Source organism: Calypte anna, chromosome 2 (assembly GCF_003957555.1).
Source record: "Calypte anna isolate BGI_N300 chromosome 2, bCalAnn1_v1.p, whole genome shotgun sequence".
Classification (NCBI taxonomy): domain Eukaryota; kingdom Metazoa; phylum Chordata; class Aves; order Apodiformes; family Trochilidae; genus Calypte; species Calypte anna.
In genome coordinates this window covers 35,543,465-35,565,967 of record NC_044245.1, presented here as the reverse complement: position 1 = coordinate 35,565,967, position 22,503 = coordinate 35,543,465, and the positions used below count along the sequence as shown (strand labels likewise).

The 22,503-nt window shown below is 35.7% G+C and overlaps 1 protein-coding gene across 3 annotated transcripts in view; it reads left to right on the top strand.

The window, feature by feature from the left end:
* ANKRD28 (ankyrin repeat domain 28) overlaps positions 1 to 22,503 on the top strand; it is a 122,532-nt gene that overhangs the window by 73,831 nt on the left and 26,198 nt on the right. For 2 of the 3 annotated variants that reach the window (XM_008494242.2, XM_030445821.1), the window contains exons 4-12: positions 2,508 to 2,578; positions 5,424 to 5,624; positions 6,365 to 6,452; positions 9,873 to 10,015; positions 11,364 to 11,576; positions 17,819 to 17,897; positions 18,354 to 18,468; positions 18,893 to 18,975; positions 21,206 to 21,269. In XM_008494242.2, coding sequence (XP_008492464.1) covers positions 2,508 to 2,578; positions 5,424 to 5,624; positions 6,365 to 6,452; positions 9,873 to 10,015; positions 11,364 to 11,576; positions 17,819 to 17,897; positions 18,354 to 18,468; positions 18,893 to 18,975; positions 21,206 to 21,269 — 1,057 coding nt within the window. Of the gene's footprint in view, positions 1 to 2,507; positions 2,579 to 5,423; positions 5,625 to 6,364; positions 6,453 to 9,872; positions 10,016 to 11,363; positions 11,577 to 17,818; positions 17,898 to 18,353; positions 18,473 to 18,892; positions 18,976 to 21,205; positions 21,270 to 22,503 lie in introns of those variants that run through there. The other variant, XM_030445822.1, reaches the window with a different exon arrangement.

Sequence of the window (22,503 nt, the reverse complement as noted above, 5' to 3'; positions counted from 1 at the left end):
TTTCTTGCTTTTTTGACTTGAACATAACCTGGAGGGGAGGGGGCAGATACTGTTGTGTTGGTTTTGTTCTTCTGAGAGGACCATGTTAGTTTTAGGTACTGCTTCAAATTTCCTTAGGCATTTCTTTGGCCAGTGCTGGTTTTCTTCCTTACTTGAAACAACAAACACTTTCAGATATTATTTTCCTTTAGTCCTAGCATGTTTGATTAACTTGCCACTGGGAAAACCTTTTGTACAATTTTTTTTTGTTTTGTTTTTATTCCAGTTCTCTTCTGATCTTTAGGCTGTGTGTTTAAGTACTAGAAATGTCAGTGAATGACTTGGCTGAACCCATGGGCAGAGCTAGGATTCTGCCCACATTCTTCCTAGAGACTGAGTAGCTGCTGCTTCCTTGCAGTGGAAATGTGCATTACTCCCTGTCTGCTGGGCATGGGGCTTCTGTCTCAGGCTTCATCACTTGGGTGGATCTGACCTGACCTCAGACCTTGCAGATGTGTTTTCCTAAGGAAAATCAGGGAGGTCATTAGTCACCTGAGAACTCCCTTAATTCCTTTAAAACACTTCAAAGGCATTTGTAGCCTAAAATTAGAAATAGAAATCAGTTAGGCTTTGAAGGTCTTTATTACTTGGTTGATGGATGTAGATGTGAAGTCAGATGGAGCTTGAAGTACCATTTTAGCTCTTATTTTTGTCCCGTCTGCTAAAAACAAGGTGTGGCTAATAACCTGGAAGGCAAGAATTACAGTTTCATTTAAAATACATTGATGGTTGGTGTCTTTTGGGAAGGCTTACCAAAATTTTATGATGTTGTGGGTGACTTCTAGAACCTTCACATTCTTTCTTTCTTTCTTTTAATTTTTTGGAGAATTTCATACAACACGTTCTGTTACTGTACATAATACAGTGCAGTACACTAGGTCCTTGTGATAGTTGACAAAGCAGATATTTATGGTACAATTAAAACACTTAGATTTTTGCTAGATAGTAGGGGATTTCTTCAGATGGATTTGGACTTTCTTCCCATTCCTTCAAACTTCTTAACTTTGTAAGTAGGATGACACTCAAAGCTCTGGAACTGAGTAAGGAAAGAGGGAAATGCCTGGAATTATAGCCAACTATTAGACCTTAGGCTCTGTCTTGCACCTTGGACACCTAGAGCCAAAATGGGATTTTGGATCCAAAGTTGGCTTCCATGTAATATTCTGAAGCCTGAAATGGATGGATTGACTAGAAATTAATAACTTGGACAACTGAGTTCAAATATTTAATTTCTTTAATATATACAACAATTATTTTATACAGACTGTTAAGTTTCTTGGTCAGGTTTTTGAGCTGGACTTGAGGAGAATTTTTTGCTGGTGCAGGTCTGTCTCTCAGCTGAGTATCCTGATCAGCAGCCTTCCATCCTTTTCTGAAGTTTGAATAGAAAAACTTAGAAGTTGGTTCTGATCTAACAATATTATGGTTACCCTGAGAAAGGTAATAAGGTGTGACCATCTAGCATTAATGGTAACATGTGATATCATATATGGCTCCATGAACTCTTTCCAACAGTATTTTCAAAATATTTCTTTTCAAAACCAAAACATTTTTGCTGAGATTTGAGAGATATATGATAGCTCAGACGTTTTTATATAAAGATGGCTCAATTTTCACCCAAGGTGTAAGAACCCTATAAGGTTATTTGTGTATATGTACACAGGCGCATATCCGTATATAAATATATGTGTATTTATATATAAGAAATAAAATAATTAAGCTTAATTATTAAGCTTTCTTTGTTGAAGTTCACTGGAAGTTAGAATATATTTCAGTTGCTTCCATCAGGAGAAAATTCCCCAAATCCTTCTATCTTTTTGTTATTGAGAAAAAAAATGAAAATTCAAACTCGGGCTTGTGTCCCTTACAGATCCTGGGGATGTGGACTCAGGTAGAAGCAGAGAGGAGTAGTTGTTACAGTCCTGCTCAAGAAAGGATATCCAGGAGGTCCTGAAATGGGCTGGGTGACCTGGTTGAGTAGAGAAGATCAATTTCCAAATTGCTAGTTGAAGCAGCATCAGTGCTCTATATATCTACACCTCAGACTCATCAACCATGAGGAAATGAGAGGAATTTAATGGGAAATAAATGTAGTTTCTTTCTTTGTGTTATTGGAGAAGTTCAACTATAGCAGGAAAGTATGAGATTTTTGTTGCTAAATGAAGGCAGGGAGTCTGTCTTTCTAACCCAGCCATGTTTTACATGTCTTTAGATGAGCAAAAAATTATAGAAGATTGCTTATTGTCAAAAAATGACTCCACCTTGATGGAAGATTATTATTAGTGCAGGTTAAAAGAATGTCCTCAAAGGGTGGATTTTAGCTGGAAAAAAAGTGTTTCCATTTTTTTAATATCAGTCTGTATTAATGAGGCTAGCATAAGTATCTTCCAGTAGTTTTATGTCTGTAAATATTTAAGTCTTTCTGTAATTATATTATAAATTTCTGTTACTCTTATTTTTTGTTACAGGAGCTAGAGTTAATGCCAAAGACAGCAAATGGTTGACTCCTTTACACAGAGCTGTGGCATCTTGTAGTGAGGTATGCTTTACTTTTTTACTGTTTTGTGTTAAAATAAGACATCTCAAATTGCCTTCTGTTCTTCGTTCCATTTCTACAAAGTGTTTGGAATTGCAGAACATTTTTGCAACTGTTTGTTTAACCTGTTGAAGGGTATGTATGTGTGTGTGTGTATATATATTTATATCTCTCTCTATATATATATTATCACATGTCTCTGTAGGAAGAAATGGGGAAAACTTCCAATTCTCAGCTTTGCTCTCTGCCCTTTCCCTAGCACAGGATTCTGCAAACAGTGTTCTCAAGTCCAATTTACTTGTGTTGATCTAACCAGAATGGTTCAGCATGAGGTGAGAAGGGATGAACAAAGATTTAGTACTGCTTTTACAGCAGTGTCTTTCCACTTCTTAATTTTTTTAACTTGCTTATCTGTTCAGGCATTGAAGAAATAAATGGTTCTATAAAACCTACAAACTTTTTTTTTTTTTTTAAAGGCAATTAATGAGTACTGATAGTATTGAAAATAACTAAAAGTTATAAATTAAATATGTAGAAAGCTTTTTGAAGTATACCAGTTACACAGTTGTGAGAATATGAGGAATGAACTTGTTATTGTTCCTGTATTGTTGATGTCCTAATAAAAAATTTAAATGCCTGTAGAAGATCAAAATGGAGAAATGCTGAGCTTGTGATGTGGAAGAGCTTATGCAAAGCTATCTCCTTTGAGGTCCTGAGAATTGATGCTCATTTCATTATGTCTTGTGTTTTTTTAAGATTCTGTGTCCATTTTTATTTGAGAAGATAGAATTGTATCTTTTGCTTTTGACCAGGATTGAACTTCAAGTATTTGATTCCCAAATTACCTAAGGAAGCCTTGTTTCAGTTTTTGCCTTTTAATTCCCTGGATAAATTACAATATTTTGTCACTTGCATTAATAGCTAAGTTATGTGGAGACTGTGTTATTCAGAGCAGTGTTTGAAAATGAATGTTCAAGGGCATCTTATTCCCAAATGCTATTTGTTCTTTTAGAGGTATTTTTAGGCTGCTCCTTTGGGAGCTGAGCAAAGCGCCAGAAGCTGCATTCTTCAGAGGTGAGGGACAATAAAAGCTCCTTCTCCCAGTAATGCTCACAGAGAGGGGTGCTGCAGACAAACTGGGCCTAAGTGATAACTTTGAGAAGATGCAACCATGGTTATATTTTTTCAAATGTGTAATACTTTAAACTAAATAGTCAAAGGCAAACAACACATGTAAACCCAAAAGGCAAGGATAGGCACTTCTCAGGATTTTCTGCTTATAAACACAGGAAGTCATAAGAACCACATAGGTGGCTGATACGTGTAGGTACTGTTTTTCAGCTGATGGTCATATATGGGCTTGGGACATTAGATGAAAAAAAGCTGTAATGAAAAAAGTCTAGATAATTATTTTAGTAAAACATCTGGACTTACTCTTAAAGCAAGGACAGCTGCTGTTAGACAAGGACATTGAAACATGCAGGATAACTGGCTTTAGCTCTCAACTGTGCAACTTCAAGCAGCTTTGGTTTAAGACAGTCGTGCTCCAGGTTTTTATATTTGTGTGCTTGGTGTACTTTGCAAAAGACCTGACCACACAAACAAACCCTAAGCAGTTTTACTAATTCTTGAAATTCATTAAAATGAAAAAACCCACATTATTTTTATACTAGTACTCTGGTGCTTCCTTCTACAAAAAGCTGATTTAGAATTCCTTTTAAAATTCATGATTTTTCTTAATATTTAGTTAAAGACGAAGTTGAAAATATTTATTAGATTTTTTAAGTACTAAGTCTAAGTTGCTTAGAGAACAGGAGAGCTATTCCAGTTATTGGTCATTTAATCCCAGTTAAATTACAATACTGCCTGTGATGCAGTATTTTCATTTTCATGGCTTTCTATTTTCTTTTATATTGACAGTAGAGGAAATTTGAACATTTTAAATATAGTTTATTATAATAAATAGAATCAAGTGTTATTTAACATTCTACTTGTAGATGAGAATAATACCTAGCTGTTGTAATACATTGTAATTCAAAATTTCCAGAAAGTCCTTGTGATAACATGTTTTAACTTCTAATAGCAAACCATTTTCTTGTGTGCTCAGTGGCTTAGTTGCAAGTCGCTGGAAGCAATTAGTGAATTGTGGGAAGGTCACAGAGTTTATGTAAAATGCAGTATTCATCATCATGTTGATACCACCAACAGATTTGGGGTTTTTATGCATTTGAGTTGTGTGCCTATAAATTGTAGAAGAGTTTTGTTTATCTTGCTGTAAGAATTACAGTATTATTTGTAAAATTTTCACAGCTCCTACATTTAACAAAAGGAAATTAATAATGTTTTTGTGAGGTGAAATTCAGTGCAACTTTTTGAAATGGTTTTCAGAAGTTTTGCAACAGTAGATGTTGAAACTTCTTGTGACCGTTCTCTGTTTTGTCTGTAGTTCTCTAAATGTATATTTAATTAGATGGGTTTTTCTTTGCCCTTTCTGGACTTTGACAGTTTAGAAATCTTTGCCTGGCAAATCTTAGCAGTGGAAGAAATCCTATGGAGGTTTATTGAGCTTTGGAGATTAGTTGTGATGAAAAAATATTTTCCAGCCAGCTCAAGGAATTGCATAAGAAAACTGGAAAAGGTTGATTCATTTGAGTCCTGTAGGGAGTATATTGCTCATATTCTTGAATACAACCCCAGATCTGGGTTTATGGTAAAGTACAAATCTCAAAGCATAAGGTAATGTTTACAAAAAAACAAATTGCAAATAGTTTTCTTCCATTATACTGTCCTTGGATGGTATTTCAAATCTTTACTAAGTGGTTTGGGTTTATTTTGTAAATGCTTTCAGGATGCTGTTCAGGTGTTGTTAAAGCATTCAGCAGATGTCAATGCTCGTGATAAAAACTGGCAGACACCCTTACATATAGCAGCTGCAAACAAAGCTGTGAAATGTGCTGAAGCTTTGGTGCCTCTCTTAAGCAATGTCAATGTATCTGACCGAGCAGGCAGAACTGCATTGCATCATGCAGCCTTCAGTGGACACGTTGAGGTAAGAGTTATTTTTCTTGTTTCTCACTTACTGTTCTGCCCCCCACATTTGTAAGATTGAGTTTCTCAGTTTAAAGTCGTATTTCTCCCATTCCCTCAAAAACCTCAACCCCTGTTTTGTATTTGAGTTTATTTTCTGTACATCATTTGTGTACACAATGGTTGTGGAAAATACATCTTACATAATTCAGTTGGAGAGTTATTACAGTGTTCACCTTCCTTAAAACAGAAGACAATTTTCCTGGCTTAACTGGAGTTAAGCTAGTAATAGATTAAAATTTGAAATGTAATTCTCTAGAATGTGAAGGAAATGCATGTAATAATCTCTAATTCATCAGGTTTTAGACCCTGAATGACCACTCAGAAATTCCCAGAATTCACAGAAATTTAACTGTGTGTAGTTAGTTTGAGAAGAATTTGCAGTAGGCTTACTTTTGGTGATTACCTTTAGTGAATCCCTTAGTAAGCACCTGAAGACTGCAAAGGTTGCAGAGCTTTGCCAGATTTAGCTTGGAAATACTTGCATTGACATCGTTTTGTGTTCCTTACAGTGATCTCATTATTTGCTGCCAAGGTGGGCAGCCAGTTTTTTCAAGCTCATGGAATATTCAAAACCCAACACGTTTAAATTCTTTGCAAACACAAGTTGTGGGGTTTTTTTCTCTTATGATTTTCTTTGTCTAGCTTTGTAAAAAGTTATACATTATGAATAGAGGATTTTTTTTTTCCTGTTTATCTCAGATGGTCAGCTTGCTGTTGTCTAGAGGGGCCAATATTAATGCATTTGACAAGAAAGACAGACGAGCTATACATTGGGCAGCATATATGGGTATGTACCAGTTGATTTCTGTTGTGGTAGTTAAAAAAAAAAATAAAAAATCCCCTTATGTTTAATGGTTTTATGTATTTCCAGGAAAAATACTTTTATCTAAGTAGTATTGAGGTTATCTTTGTGTCTGCCAGAAAGCCATTAATATTGTGCTTCAAACTGCCTTGTAAATATGCTTTTAAGAAAATAAATCTGTTGGAAAAGGATAAGTAAGGTAAGTATTTACTGTTCTTTTAAAAAAGGAACTCTGTACCTCAATTAGCAGGATTCTAATCACAGCTGTGATTAGAAAACCTGTGCGAACTAGAAAGTAAGCATGGGGCACCTAAAATAGTGGATCCTTACAGCAACCTTGGGCATTGTCTTTTAAAAGATTAATGTTTCATCTCTAAACCTCCAAATTGTTTCCTTGCCATTCTTACTCCAGGAGTGGATAATTATTCTTCTCTTGGTATTGATCAATGTACTGGCAGTGCTGTCAGAGGGATGTACTTCATTGCCTTTTTATTAGACTCTCATTTTATTAAGTGTTGGGAATTCTTTTCTTCAGCATATCTATAATAAATAGTGGACCTTTGTATCACAAGAGTCAGAAACATCATTTAAAATATGAGCAATATAAACCATTTGAAGGTAAATCATAGAAGATGCAGATTAAGGGTTTTAGGCTGGCAGTGACCAAGACCTGTTAGCTTTGGCTGATCAGTGTCTTACTAATTCGTGTGAAACTGCTGATTGTATTTGTCACTGCAAAATACATTGTACCTGTTCAGAAGCCAAAAACCATAATGCCTTTTCTCACTTCCAGAAAATTACTAATGGGTTCTAAAAATCTGAATGTTTTTATTCCAGTTGTAAGAGGAAAATACTACTTGGAATGACTGTTTCAGGAAAACCTATATAGACTGTCTCAGGAAAACCTATATACATAGGTTTTATAAAGAAACATTTTGCCTTTCTGACAAACATTTATATACAAGGAGAGTAATTAATACTTCTCTGAGTAAACTAAACATATTTTACTGTATCTGATATCAAAAATGTAATGGATTCATTACATTGGGATCAGTAAGTCTAGGAAAATTCTGCCTTGGTGGTCTGATCTTAGGCAAAATGCCCCTCAATGTGCAGTTTGGTATTAATGCTCATAATTTTAAATGACAGAATTATTTACAAATAGCCATACTGCTTTGCAGTGTTTATGTAGGGTGGTTGTGTTTCTTAAAAACAGATTTAAGGTTGCTAATGAAACATTTCTCATCTGTGATTTTGTGGCATTACTGTCTTACATTTGGAGCTGTTACATTTATCCAAGCAATGTTTCCCTTGTGCATGCTGTGTAAGAGCATATGGAAGCAGAAACTCAGAAGTGGAAATAGAATTTTAAGCTTCCATACTGAGCAGAAAAAGAGAGCAGTACCATGTGGGACAGCACCTACGTAAATACAGTCATCAAAAACTGCAGGTGCTAACCTAGATAAGAGGAAGGACTTCTCTTTTTCAGATAAGCTGCATATCCTCTAGTTTTAGCCAGAGCTTTTTCATAGGTTGTTAATGGAAGAGTTTGTTAATGAAGAGTGTTTGGGTGGAAAAAACGTAGTGTATCTGATGTTGATCAACTGGAATTTCGTTACAGACAATAGAATATCAAAAGTTCTTAAACCAAGGGAAAATAGTCTGTGGCATTGTGTCTCACAATTTAGAGCCATTTTGTTCTGCTCCAATTGTTCAGGGAAAAAGAAAAAAAGAAAAAAGGCTTAAAGTTTTTCCACCGTATAAAACTGACCATAGGGGAGAAAAAAAAAGTAGTTATGCTTTTCGTCAGTCTACTATAAATAACTTTCTAGGGCTGCATCCATTGTTTTCCTTCCTTCCTGCTTTTCACCCGGCTCCATTGCAGTCCCTAAAATGGATTTTCAGTCCTGCACATTAGCATCGCCCTTCTTAGTGTGTTGGGATGTCTCCTCAGTGCTTCCCACTGCAAGCTCCTTGTTCTTCTCTTTGAGGCTCTTCCACTGATTGCTGCTTGCGTTTTCAATGCAGGTCAGGGATTTTGGGTTTGTTTTGGGTTTTTTTTCCCCTCCTCTTTTTTGGTGTCTTTCTTTCTATCACTGCTTTTAATACCATCTGTACTTCTGTCTCTCAGATGGGGATTGTTTTCATTCTTGTCCCTGTTATATTTTGGTCAGAAGATGAGTATCATGTTTACATTTCTCTTCTTGCTGTGCTGAAATAATTCAGAAATGAAATATTGTAGCATTTCACATAGCATTTGTAAATTGTGTTTCTGATCAGGATGGCTAAGTGAAGGTTCATTCTGTATGCTGGTGGGCATGCAGTGTAGAATAGGTATGGTGACTGAATGTTTCTCTAAACAGCTTTCTGTGTATTCCATTCAGTAGACACTTCCTATTCAAATTTTACTAATTCTCTTACTAATTGAAAAAGCAAAGACCCCCACATTTTATGAAGCACTTAAACTGATGGCTGGATTTGATACTTTTTACTTTCATGTCTGACTGGCTTAGTGTAAGTTTTCAGCGTGCCCTTCACCACTTTATTAAGGTAAGGGTGTCACTTGAAAGGTAAAACAAAGCATCCCCCATCTGTCCCTCTTAAAAAGGTGAAGCATTAAATCTATTGTAGTGTCTTTCAACAAAAGTGTGCTCCTTTATTCTGAAGCTTGGTCACTGTTATCTGTGTGTTTTCACTGACTGACTTGCTTGGCAGTTGAATTAACAGCTGAGCAAGAATGATGGATTTTTTGGTTACTCCATTTCCATAGCTTTTCTCTTAGCAAGCAAGCAAGCAGGGGAGCATGAGGGCGTAGTGAAAGGGAAAGCTGGGTTGCCCTTGGCAGCAGCAGTGCCATGGTGGGGTCTGCCCGATACCTCAGGGTGGGCTCCCTTCCATCCCTTCCCTTCCTCAGCCTCTTACCTGGAGTAATGCTCAGTCAGCATATTGAAGGCTTTGCAAGTAGAGCAATTTCAGTTGTGGGAGAAGGGAGTATCTATATTTTAATTTTGAAATAGAATTTTTTTTTTTCATTTCTGTGTGATTATTTTCAATGGCTGTGTTGAAGGCCTTAAAACCTTAGTGGGCATCTCTGCAGTTAAGGTGAAGGTGGAAGACTGGCATTCACATTCTGTCTGAAGTTGCTAACAAAAATTTGCAGTAAATGTTTAATAATTCCAAAGTTATTTCACCTCTCTTGTTTGCAAATCTTCCTTAAAAAAATATATGTAATCAGAAGACCAGATTATTTTTTTTAATATCCAAGATTATTTTTCCAATATAAGTACTGTGATTATTGGAGGGAATATGTAGAAATACTCTCTTCTGGTGATGAATATTTTATGTTGCTCTGTAGTTGTTGATAAAATTCTTTTTGGTTTTATTCTTTTGTCTTTGTTCTTTCAGGTCATATTGAAGTTGTGAAATTACTTGTGGCCCATGGAGCTGAAGTGACATGCAAAGACAAGAAATCATATACACCCTTACATGCTGCAGCATCTAGTGGGATGATCAGTGTAGTCAAGTATCTTCTAGATCTTGGAGTTGATGTAAGGAAGAGTGAAACAAAGTGATATGGCGTTTTCTTGTTTTAAATAATCTTTTTAGTATTGTAGCACTGTTTGTTTAGGGGCTGGTTATGATACAGTGAAAACAGTATTTCCAATGATCTTCATTCACGTGCTTTTTTGTTACAAAACCTCATTCCCCTAATTAACTTGAGAGTCCTGCAGATTTTGAACAGTCATTTGGAAATAAGTTTATATTTAGTAGGTTTTTTGTTTGTTTGGTATTTCTTATTCTTAGTCCATTGGACTGGAACTCAGGAAATAGGAATTCCGCTCCTAGCTTTGCCGCACAATCCTTTTTGAACTGCAGGAAATTAAACTCTCTTGGTTCAGTTATTTGTAAAATATAGATGTTACTGACTTTCTTACACTAAGTTTTGGGAAATACTAAAAGCTGTGAGAAGCTTCAGTGTTGTAGTACGGAAAGCCATGTTGATATTGAAATGCAAAATAAATTAAAAAGCTGTAAAGTACGTGCACATAGAAAGCATGGTAACAACAAACTGTGAACCTTTGTAGGAAATCCATGTTGTGCCTCATGTTTTAGTCTTACAAGGCTGGAGAATGCTGCCAAAATTCTGCCTTGAAGTATATCAGAATTCAGTCTCATGTTGTGCACAAAACAAACAAATTCTTCTATGTGCTACTCTTCAGGGAAAAAAAAAAGTATTTAAGAGTTTTGTTTGGTTTAGAGATCATCTGGCATTTTCTAACTTGGATACCAGGAGGGTGGCGCCTCTTACAATTCATTAGCAAAGTGTGTGATTGTGTTTTTAAGTACTTAAAAGCTAAAATTCATATTATACTCAGAACTTACAGGTCCTTAAACACACTGAAAGGTCTGCCTCTGTGTATCCAAACACTGCATCTAGAGCTTCTACATTTAAATGCCTAAAAATTCTTTAGAGGAGACTCTGTCCCTTTTACCTCCGTTTTTAATGGAAGCCCACAAGTGCTGTTGAAAAGTGATAGAGGTGTGTGCTGTACAGAGTCTGTGGTGTCTGAGCACATTGCCACTGTTGATATTTTTTCCATATGTCAGTTCTGTCAAGTTGCATACTGCACACAGGAAACTGGAGACAATGAGAAGAGGTTGGCTCACTTGTAGAGCAGTCAAATTCTTCCCCCGTTCACACTTCTTGATCCAAGTACTATATTCAGAATTCGCTTATAGTTTCTGGTTTTGAAGAGCTCCAAAATGTAATGAAGAAGCTGTCTCATGACATGAGATTTTTCTTTGTCATAATTAAATGCTGCAGTAATACAGGTTTTTTGCTTACTGACTTACCTTGTTGTGGTTTTTGTTGTTTGTTTGTTTTTTCTCTGATAGATGAATGAACCAAATGCCTATGGAAATACTCCTCTCCATGTAGCTTGCTACAATGGGCAAGATGTTGTAGTGAATGAACTCATAGACTGTGGTGCTAACGTAAATCAAATGAATGAGAAGGGTTTTACACCTTTGCACTTTGCTGCTGCATCGACACACGGAGCATTATGTTTAGAACTTCTGGTCTGTAATGGAGCAGATGTAAATATGAAGGTAGGTAAATCCAAAGCCATCCATTCACTCTTAAAGATGCTGTGAGCCCCTATCAGAGGTAATTTTTCAAAATCATTGTTACTATCTAAACATAATAATGTTTAGAAGTTCCCAGTGACTGATGGAGTACTTCTGCCAAAAGTATTATAGAAAAAATGAGCTACTCTGTTGCTTCAAGGAACTTGATCAGAATCTGAAAACCTCAGTGGGATGTAGATAGCCTAAAAAAGATAAATAATGTCTGGTCAGTCTTGATTATGTTTAAATTTCCGATTCTACATAATCTGTCTTCCCTGGTCTATCCGAGTTAAAGCAAATAAAATGGAAAAATACAAAAGAACATGTTTTTCTCATAAATAAGCAGCATTAATGAAAAATCTGATTATTAGGGGTGAGCTTTGAAGGGTGTATTTACAAACAGGCTAGTAGATTAAGGAGGTCTTAAACAGGTAGGGTTTTTTAATTACTCCAGCAAAACTTTGTGAGCAGCATCAGGATACCTTTTATGTCTGTACTTGGTCACATGTCTTTAGCTGCAGAATATTCCTTAGAATCCAGTCAATATGAGTAGAATTTCTTAATCCACACAAGCAGAAAAGCAAATTGTAACTTGTAGCTTTTACTGTCTTTAACTGTGTAAAGTCTTGAGATGTGAGACACCCTGTTTTTATATTATGTTGATTTTATTTTATTAATGGAAACTTAAATGTGTTCAGAAACAGTGGCAGTGTGGTCTTTTACAGGTTTAATGCAGAGGGGGAGTAGAAAATGAGCATGTGGAATGAAATCCAAATATGCCTCTCACAGTTAGTATCTGTACTGTTGGCCACATGCAGTAGGAAAAGAAAAATTTAAAATTATCTATCTTTTTCTCAAAAATACATATATAAAAAGGTCTATTTAATAGAGTTATGACTGTATTTCAGCACAATCTGGGTAAGAGGTAAATATTAGAATAGCTACCATTTCTGTTAAAAATCACGAGGTTTGTGGCTCACTTCATGTAAGATGTTCACACTGATTTTCAGCTAATTGTAGAATACAGTTTTAAATCTATCAGTAAAAAATACAGTGAAAATTAGGGTGTAATGTAAAAATCTATTGTTCAGTGTGAAAAACTTGGATGTGTGTTACTGCTCACTTTTACATCTTTTTAAACATGCAGCTTATTTAATTCGAGTGTGCTTTAAAAAAAAATCATCACCAAAGTGCCCTGGAGAATCAAGGAGCCTGTGCTACAACATTTCTTGCCGACTTGTGCTAAAATACACAGGTCACTGTCCAGAGCTTTCTGATCTGTATAATGTCCAGACTGGATTTGACTGAGGGCTTAGCCATACAGGGCTGACTTCTGTCTTGCATTCTTGAAACCTCATTTCTCAGTACCTTATGTTTTATCATGGAAATAATCACATGATGTTAAATATACTAATGATTATGTCTGCATGGTACTTACACAAATAGTAACAAAGTAGAAACATAAATAGTACCAAGCAGATAATACTGTGGTCCTGTATATTGGGTTGCAAACGTTCATGGCTTTGAACGTTTTTCTGATGTGGGAGAAAGAAATGGGGAGGGCTTCATTTCAGAAAGATGTGCAGCCAGTCATAGTGGTTGGATGTTTTCTGGCTATTTCTTTTTAAATGCCACCTTAATTGTAGGTTAGGAATTAAAATTTAAAATTTCCAACATTATAAGATGCTAATTAAATGCCATTAGATATTACTCTAATCTTTGTTTGAATTTAAAATAAGAATTTTTGGTTTATGTATGGTATGCACTGTAAACACCGCCTTCATTTTTTCAGTTACAATACCAAGTAACTAAAAATTGTCTATAGAAGAGCTAATAATTTCAATGTGACTTGCAAAATTCCAGGTTTCTTTGAGGTTTATGTGAGTTAACTTTTGTTTGGAGGTGACAAAAGCTGGTTTAATATCAGACAGATGCATTGTTGCCTTTCAGTTTTAAATTATGGAATCCAAAGCATAGATTTGTCAGTTTGTGTAACTTTTAAAAATTCTTAGATTTAGTATGGGTAAACCAATGTTTTGATTTAAGCTTGCTCTGAGATGACAGAATCACTTCTTCTGAAACATGATAGTGATGAGGCTGGGAAACGCAGCCTGAGGAATATCAGAGAGATTAGAATTTAATTTGAAGTCTAAGAACTTGGTAAGGATTTTGCTACTGAAGTTATCCTGCTTCAGAAGAAAATGTCTTTACAGTGGAAAGGTTTTAGCTATAGGATGCTTTAGCTATAGCTATAGGAGGGCTGCAATTTAACGGTGCAGATTTACTAAAGTATTAAAAATGTTGAGTGCAAAATTAAGCAAGTAAGGTTGTGTCAGCATTTTAAGTAACTTAAGCTTGAAAAAACCCCAGTTTTCCCTGTTTTGCACCAACATGTGTGTGTACCTGTTATAATTCCATTTCTGTGGATTTATACAAATATGACTGAATTCAGCCTATGAATTTGCACCTGAAGATGTGAGCATCTTACTTCTGTATATGAAAGCTTACAACTTGAACTGTTTAAGAACTGAGGAAAAAGAAAATTTCCAAGTCAACTTCTGCTTCAGTTGAAAGGCCTATAGGATTAATCTTTGATTTAATCATAACAAACCCCCAAAAAATAGCAAAGAGAAGTTGAATTAGAATACATTGTGTAGCTAAGAATAATTTGTAGATATAAAATGGGATACTTCAAGAGCATTCTTACTAACTTTTTATTGAAACCTAGCCTGTTTAGTTTCCAAATAAGTGAGGCTGAACTTCAAAGTAGTTCTTACAGTTATGATCTACTTTTCATCATTATTATGTTGATTCAGTAATCTGATTCAGTGGCTCCCTCCCCCGTGTAACTCTTGTCTGTGTTGTTGGAGGTAACAAAAGTGGGCATGGATGGTGGGGATGCAGACTAGACAGTAGTGTTAGAGTACTTTCTGCTGTGCATGCCCTAGTGAGAAGGGTAAAAGGGAAACACTTTATTCTTGAAGGCAGATGGAATAAGTGATTGTGCATGTCTGTGGATATGGGCCTCATCTCAGGAATGGAATATGTAGCAGAATATACAGGAATAGTAGAAATATGTTATCTTTTTTATCACCTCTGGAGGCAGAGAACATAATTTCATACTTGTTTTTGTAGCTTTGTCAGTGTCTGTTTAATACTGTAGAACAGTGAATTCTGTAAAGCATTGCTCATTACAGCAGCACTCTCTCCTCACTAATCAGAATTTCCATGCATGGAAGAACACGTTGAAATGAGTACGTAATGGGACAGTATTAATTGTTTTATGGGCCCCCATGCTGTTTAAAAATTCAGTGACCTAAATAGAAAAAGTGTTTTACTTCCATTGGTGATACTAGAACATAAGAATTGTTGCTGGGGGGGTGAGATTTCAACTGGAGGAATGCTGGGACATGATAGACCCACATTTCCCTTGACCCTCCTTAAAGCTTAGTAGGCTACGTAGTAATCTGAGTAGTTATCTGAGTAATCACTTGAGAGAGCACATTGTGCTGTGTCTGAGTTCTTTCTATCTGGTAGATGTTGTTCTTAGCAAATTTAGGATTATCTTAAGTATTGTGTGGGTATGTTTTCTATAGTCACAGTGGAGATTCGGGTGATTTCTTCCTTACTATCATGCCTAATTGAATTTCAGTGAAGACAACGAGCATCACCATTACTGTTACGTGCTGTTATGTGCTCTGACCCTATATGATCTCACAAAAGCAGACAGCTGTAGTTAATATTCAGATAGAAGACCTTAAAAACATAGAGAAAAGATACTGAAGTAAACATTTTGAAGGTACCTTGTTGCTTATGCAGTCCAATCTGATGGTATCTTCAGAAAGAGTACTTTGCTCATATAGAGCATTGCTGTTTCATTGTTTAAAGAACTCTGGCTATCAGTTCTAATCCAGTATATTGTTCCCTAGTGACAGTGTTCAAGAGGGGGGTACCAAATGCAATCCTACCTAGCAGTTCAGCTTCAACATGGAAATTATCACCTTCATTTAATTTTATACCTGTTCTATGTTATAGACAATTGTGTGTTACGGTATTCCTGGGTAGCAAAGGAACCCGAGACAGACTGGAGATGGGCAAAGTGGATAATCAAATAGATTGTCTTTAGAAATCTGCACTAAGTGCATTTTAAAGTAAAGTAAGCAGAGTAAATATGAAGACCCATTCTTGATTGTACTGTGGTCTTGCATTTACAACTGCATTTACAACAATTTTGTGGCTTATTTTGCTGTCCTTTGCAAGATCTTATTAAAGTTGTCATGTGAGGGTGCTCACTTGACCACCTTGTTCCTTAGTTTCTAATACTGTCACTTTAAGTAATTCTTATGTCCTTGTAAGGTACTTACATGTGCTTAGTGAGCCTTGGATCTCCTTTTATTCTGCTGCACCTTACTCTTCTTTATCTGTCCTTCAAGATCCAGCTTTAGCATATCTGAACCAATGAGACTGCAGGCATCTTTATCTGAGCCCTTGAATTCTTCTGTCTGTTGCTTCACTAATTTCCTTACTTAAAGTTTCCCCTTTTCAAGTTTAGCACAGTAGTTATCAAAGCAGCTTTTGGTCATTCAATCCAGTGAAGCTTATTTCATATGATGATTTCTCTTTAAATTAATTGATTTTCAGCTTGAAGAAGGAAAATGCGAGGGCAAGGGACACCAGATATGTAACAGTTGTTTTAAAGGACAAAAATAATTGGACACAGAGAATATTAATGATTGGATAAAGAGACTAGAACTAAACTGCAGGGAGAAAGATGAAAGGTAGACATTAGAAGAGAATTCTCTTTGTAAGAAAATCAGAAATTGCTTTGGGAAGTCATCACTTGCGACGTGTTTATTTGGCCTTCTCTTAAGGCCTAGGATGAGAGAAGTAAGACTGATTGTCCAATTCCTCAAGCAGATTTCAGCCTCGTTTTTGTGTTTCTTAGTGACAGATGTGAATGTCTTTTGGATTATTTACAGTCAAAGAAATCTGCTATCTGAAACATCTGGACATAACTTGACTGTCATTATCAAGTTATTTTTTTATTTTCAGTCTAGTTCTGAGAAGGCAATGTTTCCTGTGATTTTATTGTTCTAGGCAGTGTATGCTGCTCTGTGCAGTGACACAACTAAAAATTCCACATACAGCTCTGTCTAGAAGTCAGTGCAGACTTTCAGTAACACATTCACAGAAACTTTACCATTTTTTTTTACAAAGGGAGAGTAAAGATTTGAAGATACTTCCACAGTTGGCAGCAATTCATGATATTTCAATCCCGATGCTCATGTCGTGTTTTCCCTACCATCTATCTTGGGGTTTTTTTAACTTTATATTTTGTAAACATTTCATACCCTTCTAAGGCAGTGCTTGGAATGTAAAGATGTGATATGGATGTGTGCTCAAGAGTACTTCCATTTCCTCTGAGTGTCACAGTTACAATGTTATGTATTTATTTATAGGAACCTTTTTCTGCAGTAAGTCCTTCCCTTATGATTAAGTGCAGGGAGAAAAAAAATAATCCTAAAGTAATAATAACAGGAAAAACTACATTGAGATTGTGCTTTTATAAATTGAAATACTCTTATGCATTACTGTTGGCCTTTCTGAAGGACACCTTTGCTGGTAAATGACTAATTGCACATTTGATGCATGCATCAAATGCATAGTTCCAGTTACTGTTGAATAGTTCTACCATAGGATTGCTTGTGGTTTAAGAAAAATTGCTCACAGTTAAAATTGTACAGAAATTTCCATGAAACTCATGAGCTTTTTAAATGTATTGTCTTGTAATGGGATGTGTAAACCTACAGCTGTTTTCTTTCAAGAAGCAAACATAAATTAAAGAATCACTGAGTCGTTTTAGAGTTGGGTGGGAAAAGAGATAGGACCCAGGCTTGTTGCTGAAGATGTGTGCTGTCACCATCCTCTTGAGACTGATTATCCTAAGGACATAACTGAGTGAGGGGGCATCATCGAGATGTCACTCACAGCTGCCAGTGATTGAGAGCAGCTCTGTTGAAAAGCTTGCCAGGTCCTGCTTGACTTGTCTGTGCCAGCATCTGTCTTGAAGAACTGCAGAGATACAATTTAAAAGGAGGAAGCAGAGAAGAAAGTAAAAAGAATGTCTGTTTTGGTTTGGTTTGGTTTTTTCCTTCCCAGTTTTGTTGTATTACTGTTACTGGTTGTAAGTAAACATAGTGGTTTTGTTTTGTTTTGTTTTCTAGAGTAAAGATGGGAAAACACCTTTACATATGACAGCAATCCATGGTAGATTTTCAAGATCTCAAACCATCATTCAAAATGGTAAAAAAAAGGGAGGGAGTAGTTTTGTCATCAGTTTTCATCTGTTACAAGTATCTTCTTTCTCTTGTAATTGATAACAATGTATTGAATGTTTTTTTAAATAGCCAATGTCTGGTAATAGTTCTGGCAATGGTGGAATCTGGTTTATCTGATTACAAAGTTTGAAAATTTACATTGTGTAAATGTTGGTTTTTATAAGAATGCAGGAAAATAGATTAATTTCTTTTCCATAACATGGCTGCAGAAAGTTTGTTCCATATGGTTATCTAGTAAAATGCTTTTTTCTCTTTTGTTTATTTTAATACTAAATACCACTGAAAGCTGTATAGATTTTAAATCCAAAGTAGTAATTAATGGACAGTTAATAATGTTGCTTAAATTGTCATTAATTCTGTTCTTCTAACAAACATCATCTGTGTACCTACGTACCTTCTTAGCAATGACTTTTTATTATAGGAGCTGAAATAGACTGTGAAGATAAGAATGGGAATACTCCTTTGCACATAGCAGCTAGATATGGCCATGAGCTATTAATCAACACTCTGATTACGAGTGGTGCTGACACTGCAAAGTAGGTAACTTCACTGACATGAATGCAAGCTGAGAGAATTTAGAAATGTGTTTATTAAATTAACAAGAGTAACATGATTTTTTTAATCTTCAAGTTGAAATAAGAAATGCTTTGTGTATTATCCTGTACCGAACTTTTAAGTAGCTACTCAGTACATCTCAATTTGTACAAAAGGAAAGAGGAATACATTTTCCTCTAATGTATTTAAACTAAGAGCTGTGAAAGTTTTAACAAGCTGTTACACTGACTTAGAGCATCCTGATGTCTTGTAAGGAAGCATTTAACATGGGAAGTTTTCCTCTGGTTCAGTGTTCTAATTAGGTGGTTTGCTGAACCCACAATGCACGTGAAGTTTGGCACACAATCATGTTTGTTTTATTTTAATTGTAATGAAACTGTGATACCTGATTATGGTGTATCTTAGGCGGGGTATACATGGGATGTTTCCTCTCCATTTGGCAGCATTAAGTGGATTTTCAGACTGCTGCAGAAAGCTCCTTTCATCAGGTAGGATATTCTTTAAAAATCTTGTGGCTCCTTTGTACGTTGCTTTTATTCATAAGTAGCTTTTAATTAAGTCTTCATTTAGTAATACATAAAAATCTTTCCAGTTTACTGCTAGGGCCAGTGCTTCTTTTTTAATGAGCAGTCCATAGTTAAAATTAATTCAAACTTTTACAGAAGCAATTTTTTTTAAATAGCAATCAAAATTAAAATAATGCATCTGTAACTTTTTAAATTTTGTGTTTGTGTGTTTTGAGTTTGTGTTGAGGTGTGATGATTGTTTCAGACCACAATGCAACTTCAAGGAGAAAGACCTAAGTTCTCTTAAATGACTTAATGAATCCTCCATTTTCCTTCCACAAAGTCTTTAGCTCAGTACATATAGGGCTGTTACTTTAGTGGGCACCTAAGAGCTCCAAAGACTCTGTGGACTGCAACATTAAGGCACTGTTGCATTGTGGTGCTTTATTGTTAATTAAATGCAACCTGAATTGCACTTTGTTTTCATGTTTGATTCCTCCATGACGTTGCAGGGGGCTGTAAGGTTAGTGCTTTCCTTTGGGTCCAGAGTCTTCCCTGGTGTGAATTCAGAGCTCTTTGAACCATTGCAATTCTGAGAAAACAGATTTGTCTGAAAGATTGTGGAAGCTTCTGGAACAGAAGGAATAAAAAAAATCTTAAATGGTTCAAGTGGGTAGAAAGTGGTTGGGGAAAAGGAAGAGTAAGATGTTGCTTCCCCAGGTTTATGTTGTTTGCTAGGGAAGCCTGAGAGGAGAACTAAAGGAGTAGAATTCAAATTACTGGTAAGGCTTTTTGTTTCACTGTCACGTCATGGACAATCTTGCAAGGATTTGCTCTGGGAAAGAACTGTCCTATCAAAATGAAAAATACTTTTGGCTTCTTTCTGCACGTGGTGCTGTGCTGGCTGTGCCCTTGCTGGAGATTCAGTGTGGCAAAGGAATCCCTATGGAAGACTCACAAGTGGTTTCTGTGACTTTTACATGGAGTTTTGCAAACTCAGTTATAAATCCAGACTGGAGCAGATCAGGATTTGGAAGACTATATTCAGGTTTCAGACTGGAAGGACTAGATCCTGCTGCCAGCTTCTCAGTACATGCTTTTGGTGTGAGAATTGGTATCTGCAGACTGTGTGATGTTTTGGTTTTCATTTATGTGAATTAAGAATCTCCTGAAAAAAAAATTAATTCATCTCTTTGCCTTGTCCCAGTAATGAGTGACATTGAAATAGTTGTGTTAGAAAAGCAGCCTAGGTATGTGGAAAGGCATCAAAGATTATCTTTCAAATTAGATTGGCAAACTATCTTAAATTGCATGCTGTATGTTCCTGCCTATTGAAATGGAGTAGGAGAATATAGTGGCACATACAAAGCCTGTGTTTGGGAGGATGTGGAGTTGGAAAACAGTCTTAAATAGTAGTACTCTTGAATGACACATCCTGTGTTGTTCACTACTTATTGTTGCTGAAAAACACTCAAAAAGGGGAGAAAAAAAATAGCATTCCCAGTGCCAACGCTGGGAGATGTAATGAATGAATGCATAAGTTTGCTATACAAGAGCAAGACTCTTAGAAGAATATATCAGTTTTCTCAAGCCAAAACTGTGGCTTTGAAACCTGATGTCAGAGTAGATGGCTAGGAAGGCAATTGCACAGCTAGTTTGTAATCTTGAATTTGAAGTTCTGTAGGTTGCATATTTTGGAAGAAGAAAACAATGATGTTTGCTCAGGGGCTGTGTGCAGCCTTCACTCCAGCTTAACAGAGTTCTTCCTCTGAGGCTGAAGAGCTGAACTCAAGGATCAAACTGAAGTAGCTTCTGGGTTGAGTAATGCTGATACCCCTCTCTCAATTAAAAAGCATATCTGCATGACACTGATGAATCCTGGCATAGTCTTAATTTTTCTGTTACTACACATATTTTATATTCAATGCTAAATTACACAGAAGTGTTAGCAAATAGAATAGGATGGAATACAGCCTCTTACCTCAGTGCAACTAATTGTGTTTTATCTCTTCCAGTTTTACTTGAATGCTTGTTTTTAGAAATCTTACCAACAGCAAGGATGTGTTTCTAATTAAGTATATTTTCAGTGCTGAAGTGGTTTTTTTGCAAATAGCTGTTAGGTTTGCTTAGCAAGCATTTCTTTGGAAGAGTAGCTGAGTGCTGTTTTGTGGCAGGTGGTGTTACATGGTTTTACAAAATATTTCATTTGTAGGTTTTGACATTGACACACCAGATGACTTTGGCAGGACTTGTCTTCATGCAGCTGCAGCTGGAGGGTATGTAAAAAAACATTCATGCTTTTATGTTTTGGGTTATTTTTTCAAGTGCTGATCATGCCTGGTTTTTATTATTTCTTCTCTGTTCTTTTTCTGCCCTCTCCCCTTGGAATTCATGTAGACATGAAAATAATTTCAATGTGTATTGTATCTGCAAACAACAAAAATTCAATTAAATATTCAGGTTGATAAGTAATTATTGGAGTACAGTGTCCAAGCATCATTAGCATTACCTTAGATTTATGCTTGGGGATGAAATGCATTTTATTTTAAATTCCCATGGATGATGATACAATTTTTATAATTTACCCCATGCAAAGATGGCCTGCCCAGCTAAGATCACTGTAGGACATGAAGTGGAGAACAGCAACGTTGGGAAATACGTTTTTACCATATCCATAAACAAATATAAATCCACACAAATTAAAAGCCATAATTAAATTCCAGAGTTTAGGTGGATGAAGTAGTCAGAACTACTTGCTCATCACTTGGGTTGTGATCCATATTGATTATTGTTATTGTATTGTAGGTTTTCTATAGCAGCTACTCAAAATTGCCTGGAAGAACTGGGTAATAAATTTCATGATACACTTTGTGGGACACAAGAACTCCATGGTTCTGCTATTTTCATTTTTCTGTTTCAGTGTTGTTTAAGTAATACTGTTACGTATTCATTCTGAATAAGTCAAACAATACTTGATGGATACATCCTTGTTGCAGATTATTAAGGTTAAGATGCTATCTTTTCATATAAAAACACTTAATTTGTGACACATTCCCTCATTCATCTCCAGTTTAGAGAAGTTACTATAATACTGTTTAAACTATAAGCACTATTTTACATCTACTAAGATAGTGTTTAAACTATAAGCAATAGTGTATGTCTATTATAATGATCATGATGTATTGAAAATGAATTAGACTAAGAAGTAAAATATTTATGTTGCAACTTATATTTGCTCTTAAAAAATATACATTAAAATCTTTTCTTTGTGCTGAAATCCTGGTAGCAAACAGCATGTCACTCACAAGTGTTATTGTTTGTTTGCTTTAAAGAACTGAAATTTCTGTTAATTAGGTTCATGCATATGTGCTTTTATGCATGCCATTTGATATCAATAAAATTTCTATATTGAAATAATTAGTATTCTTTCCTGGTTTGGTCCTGCGATTATGAAATATATTTTACATATAAAATATATTTATTATAAATTTTGTATGATAGTTCATTGCA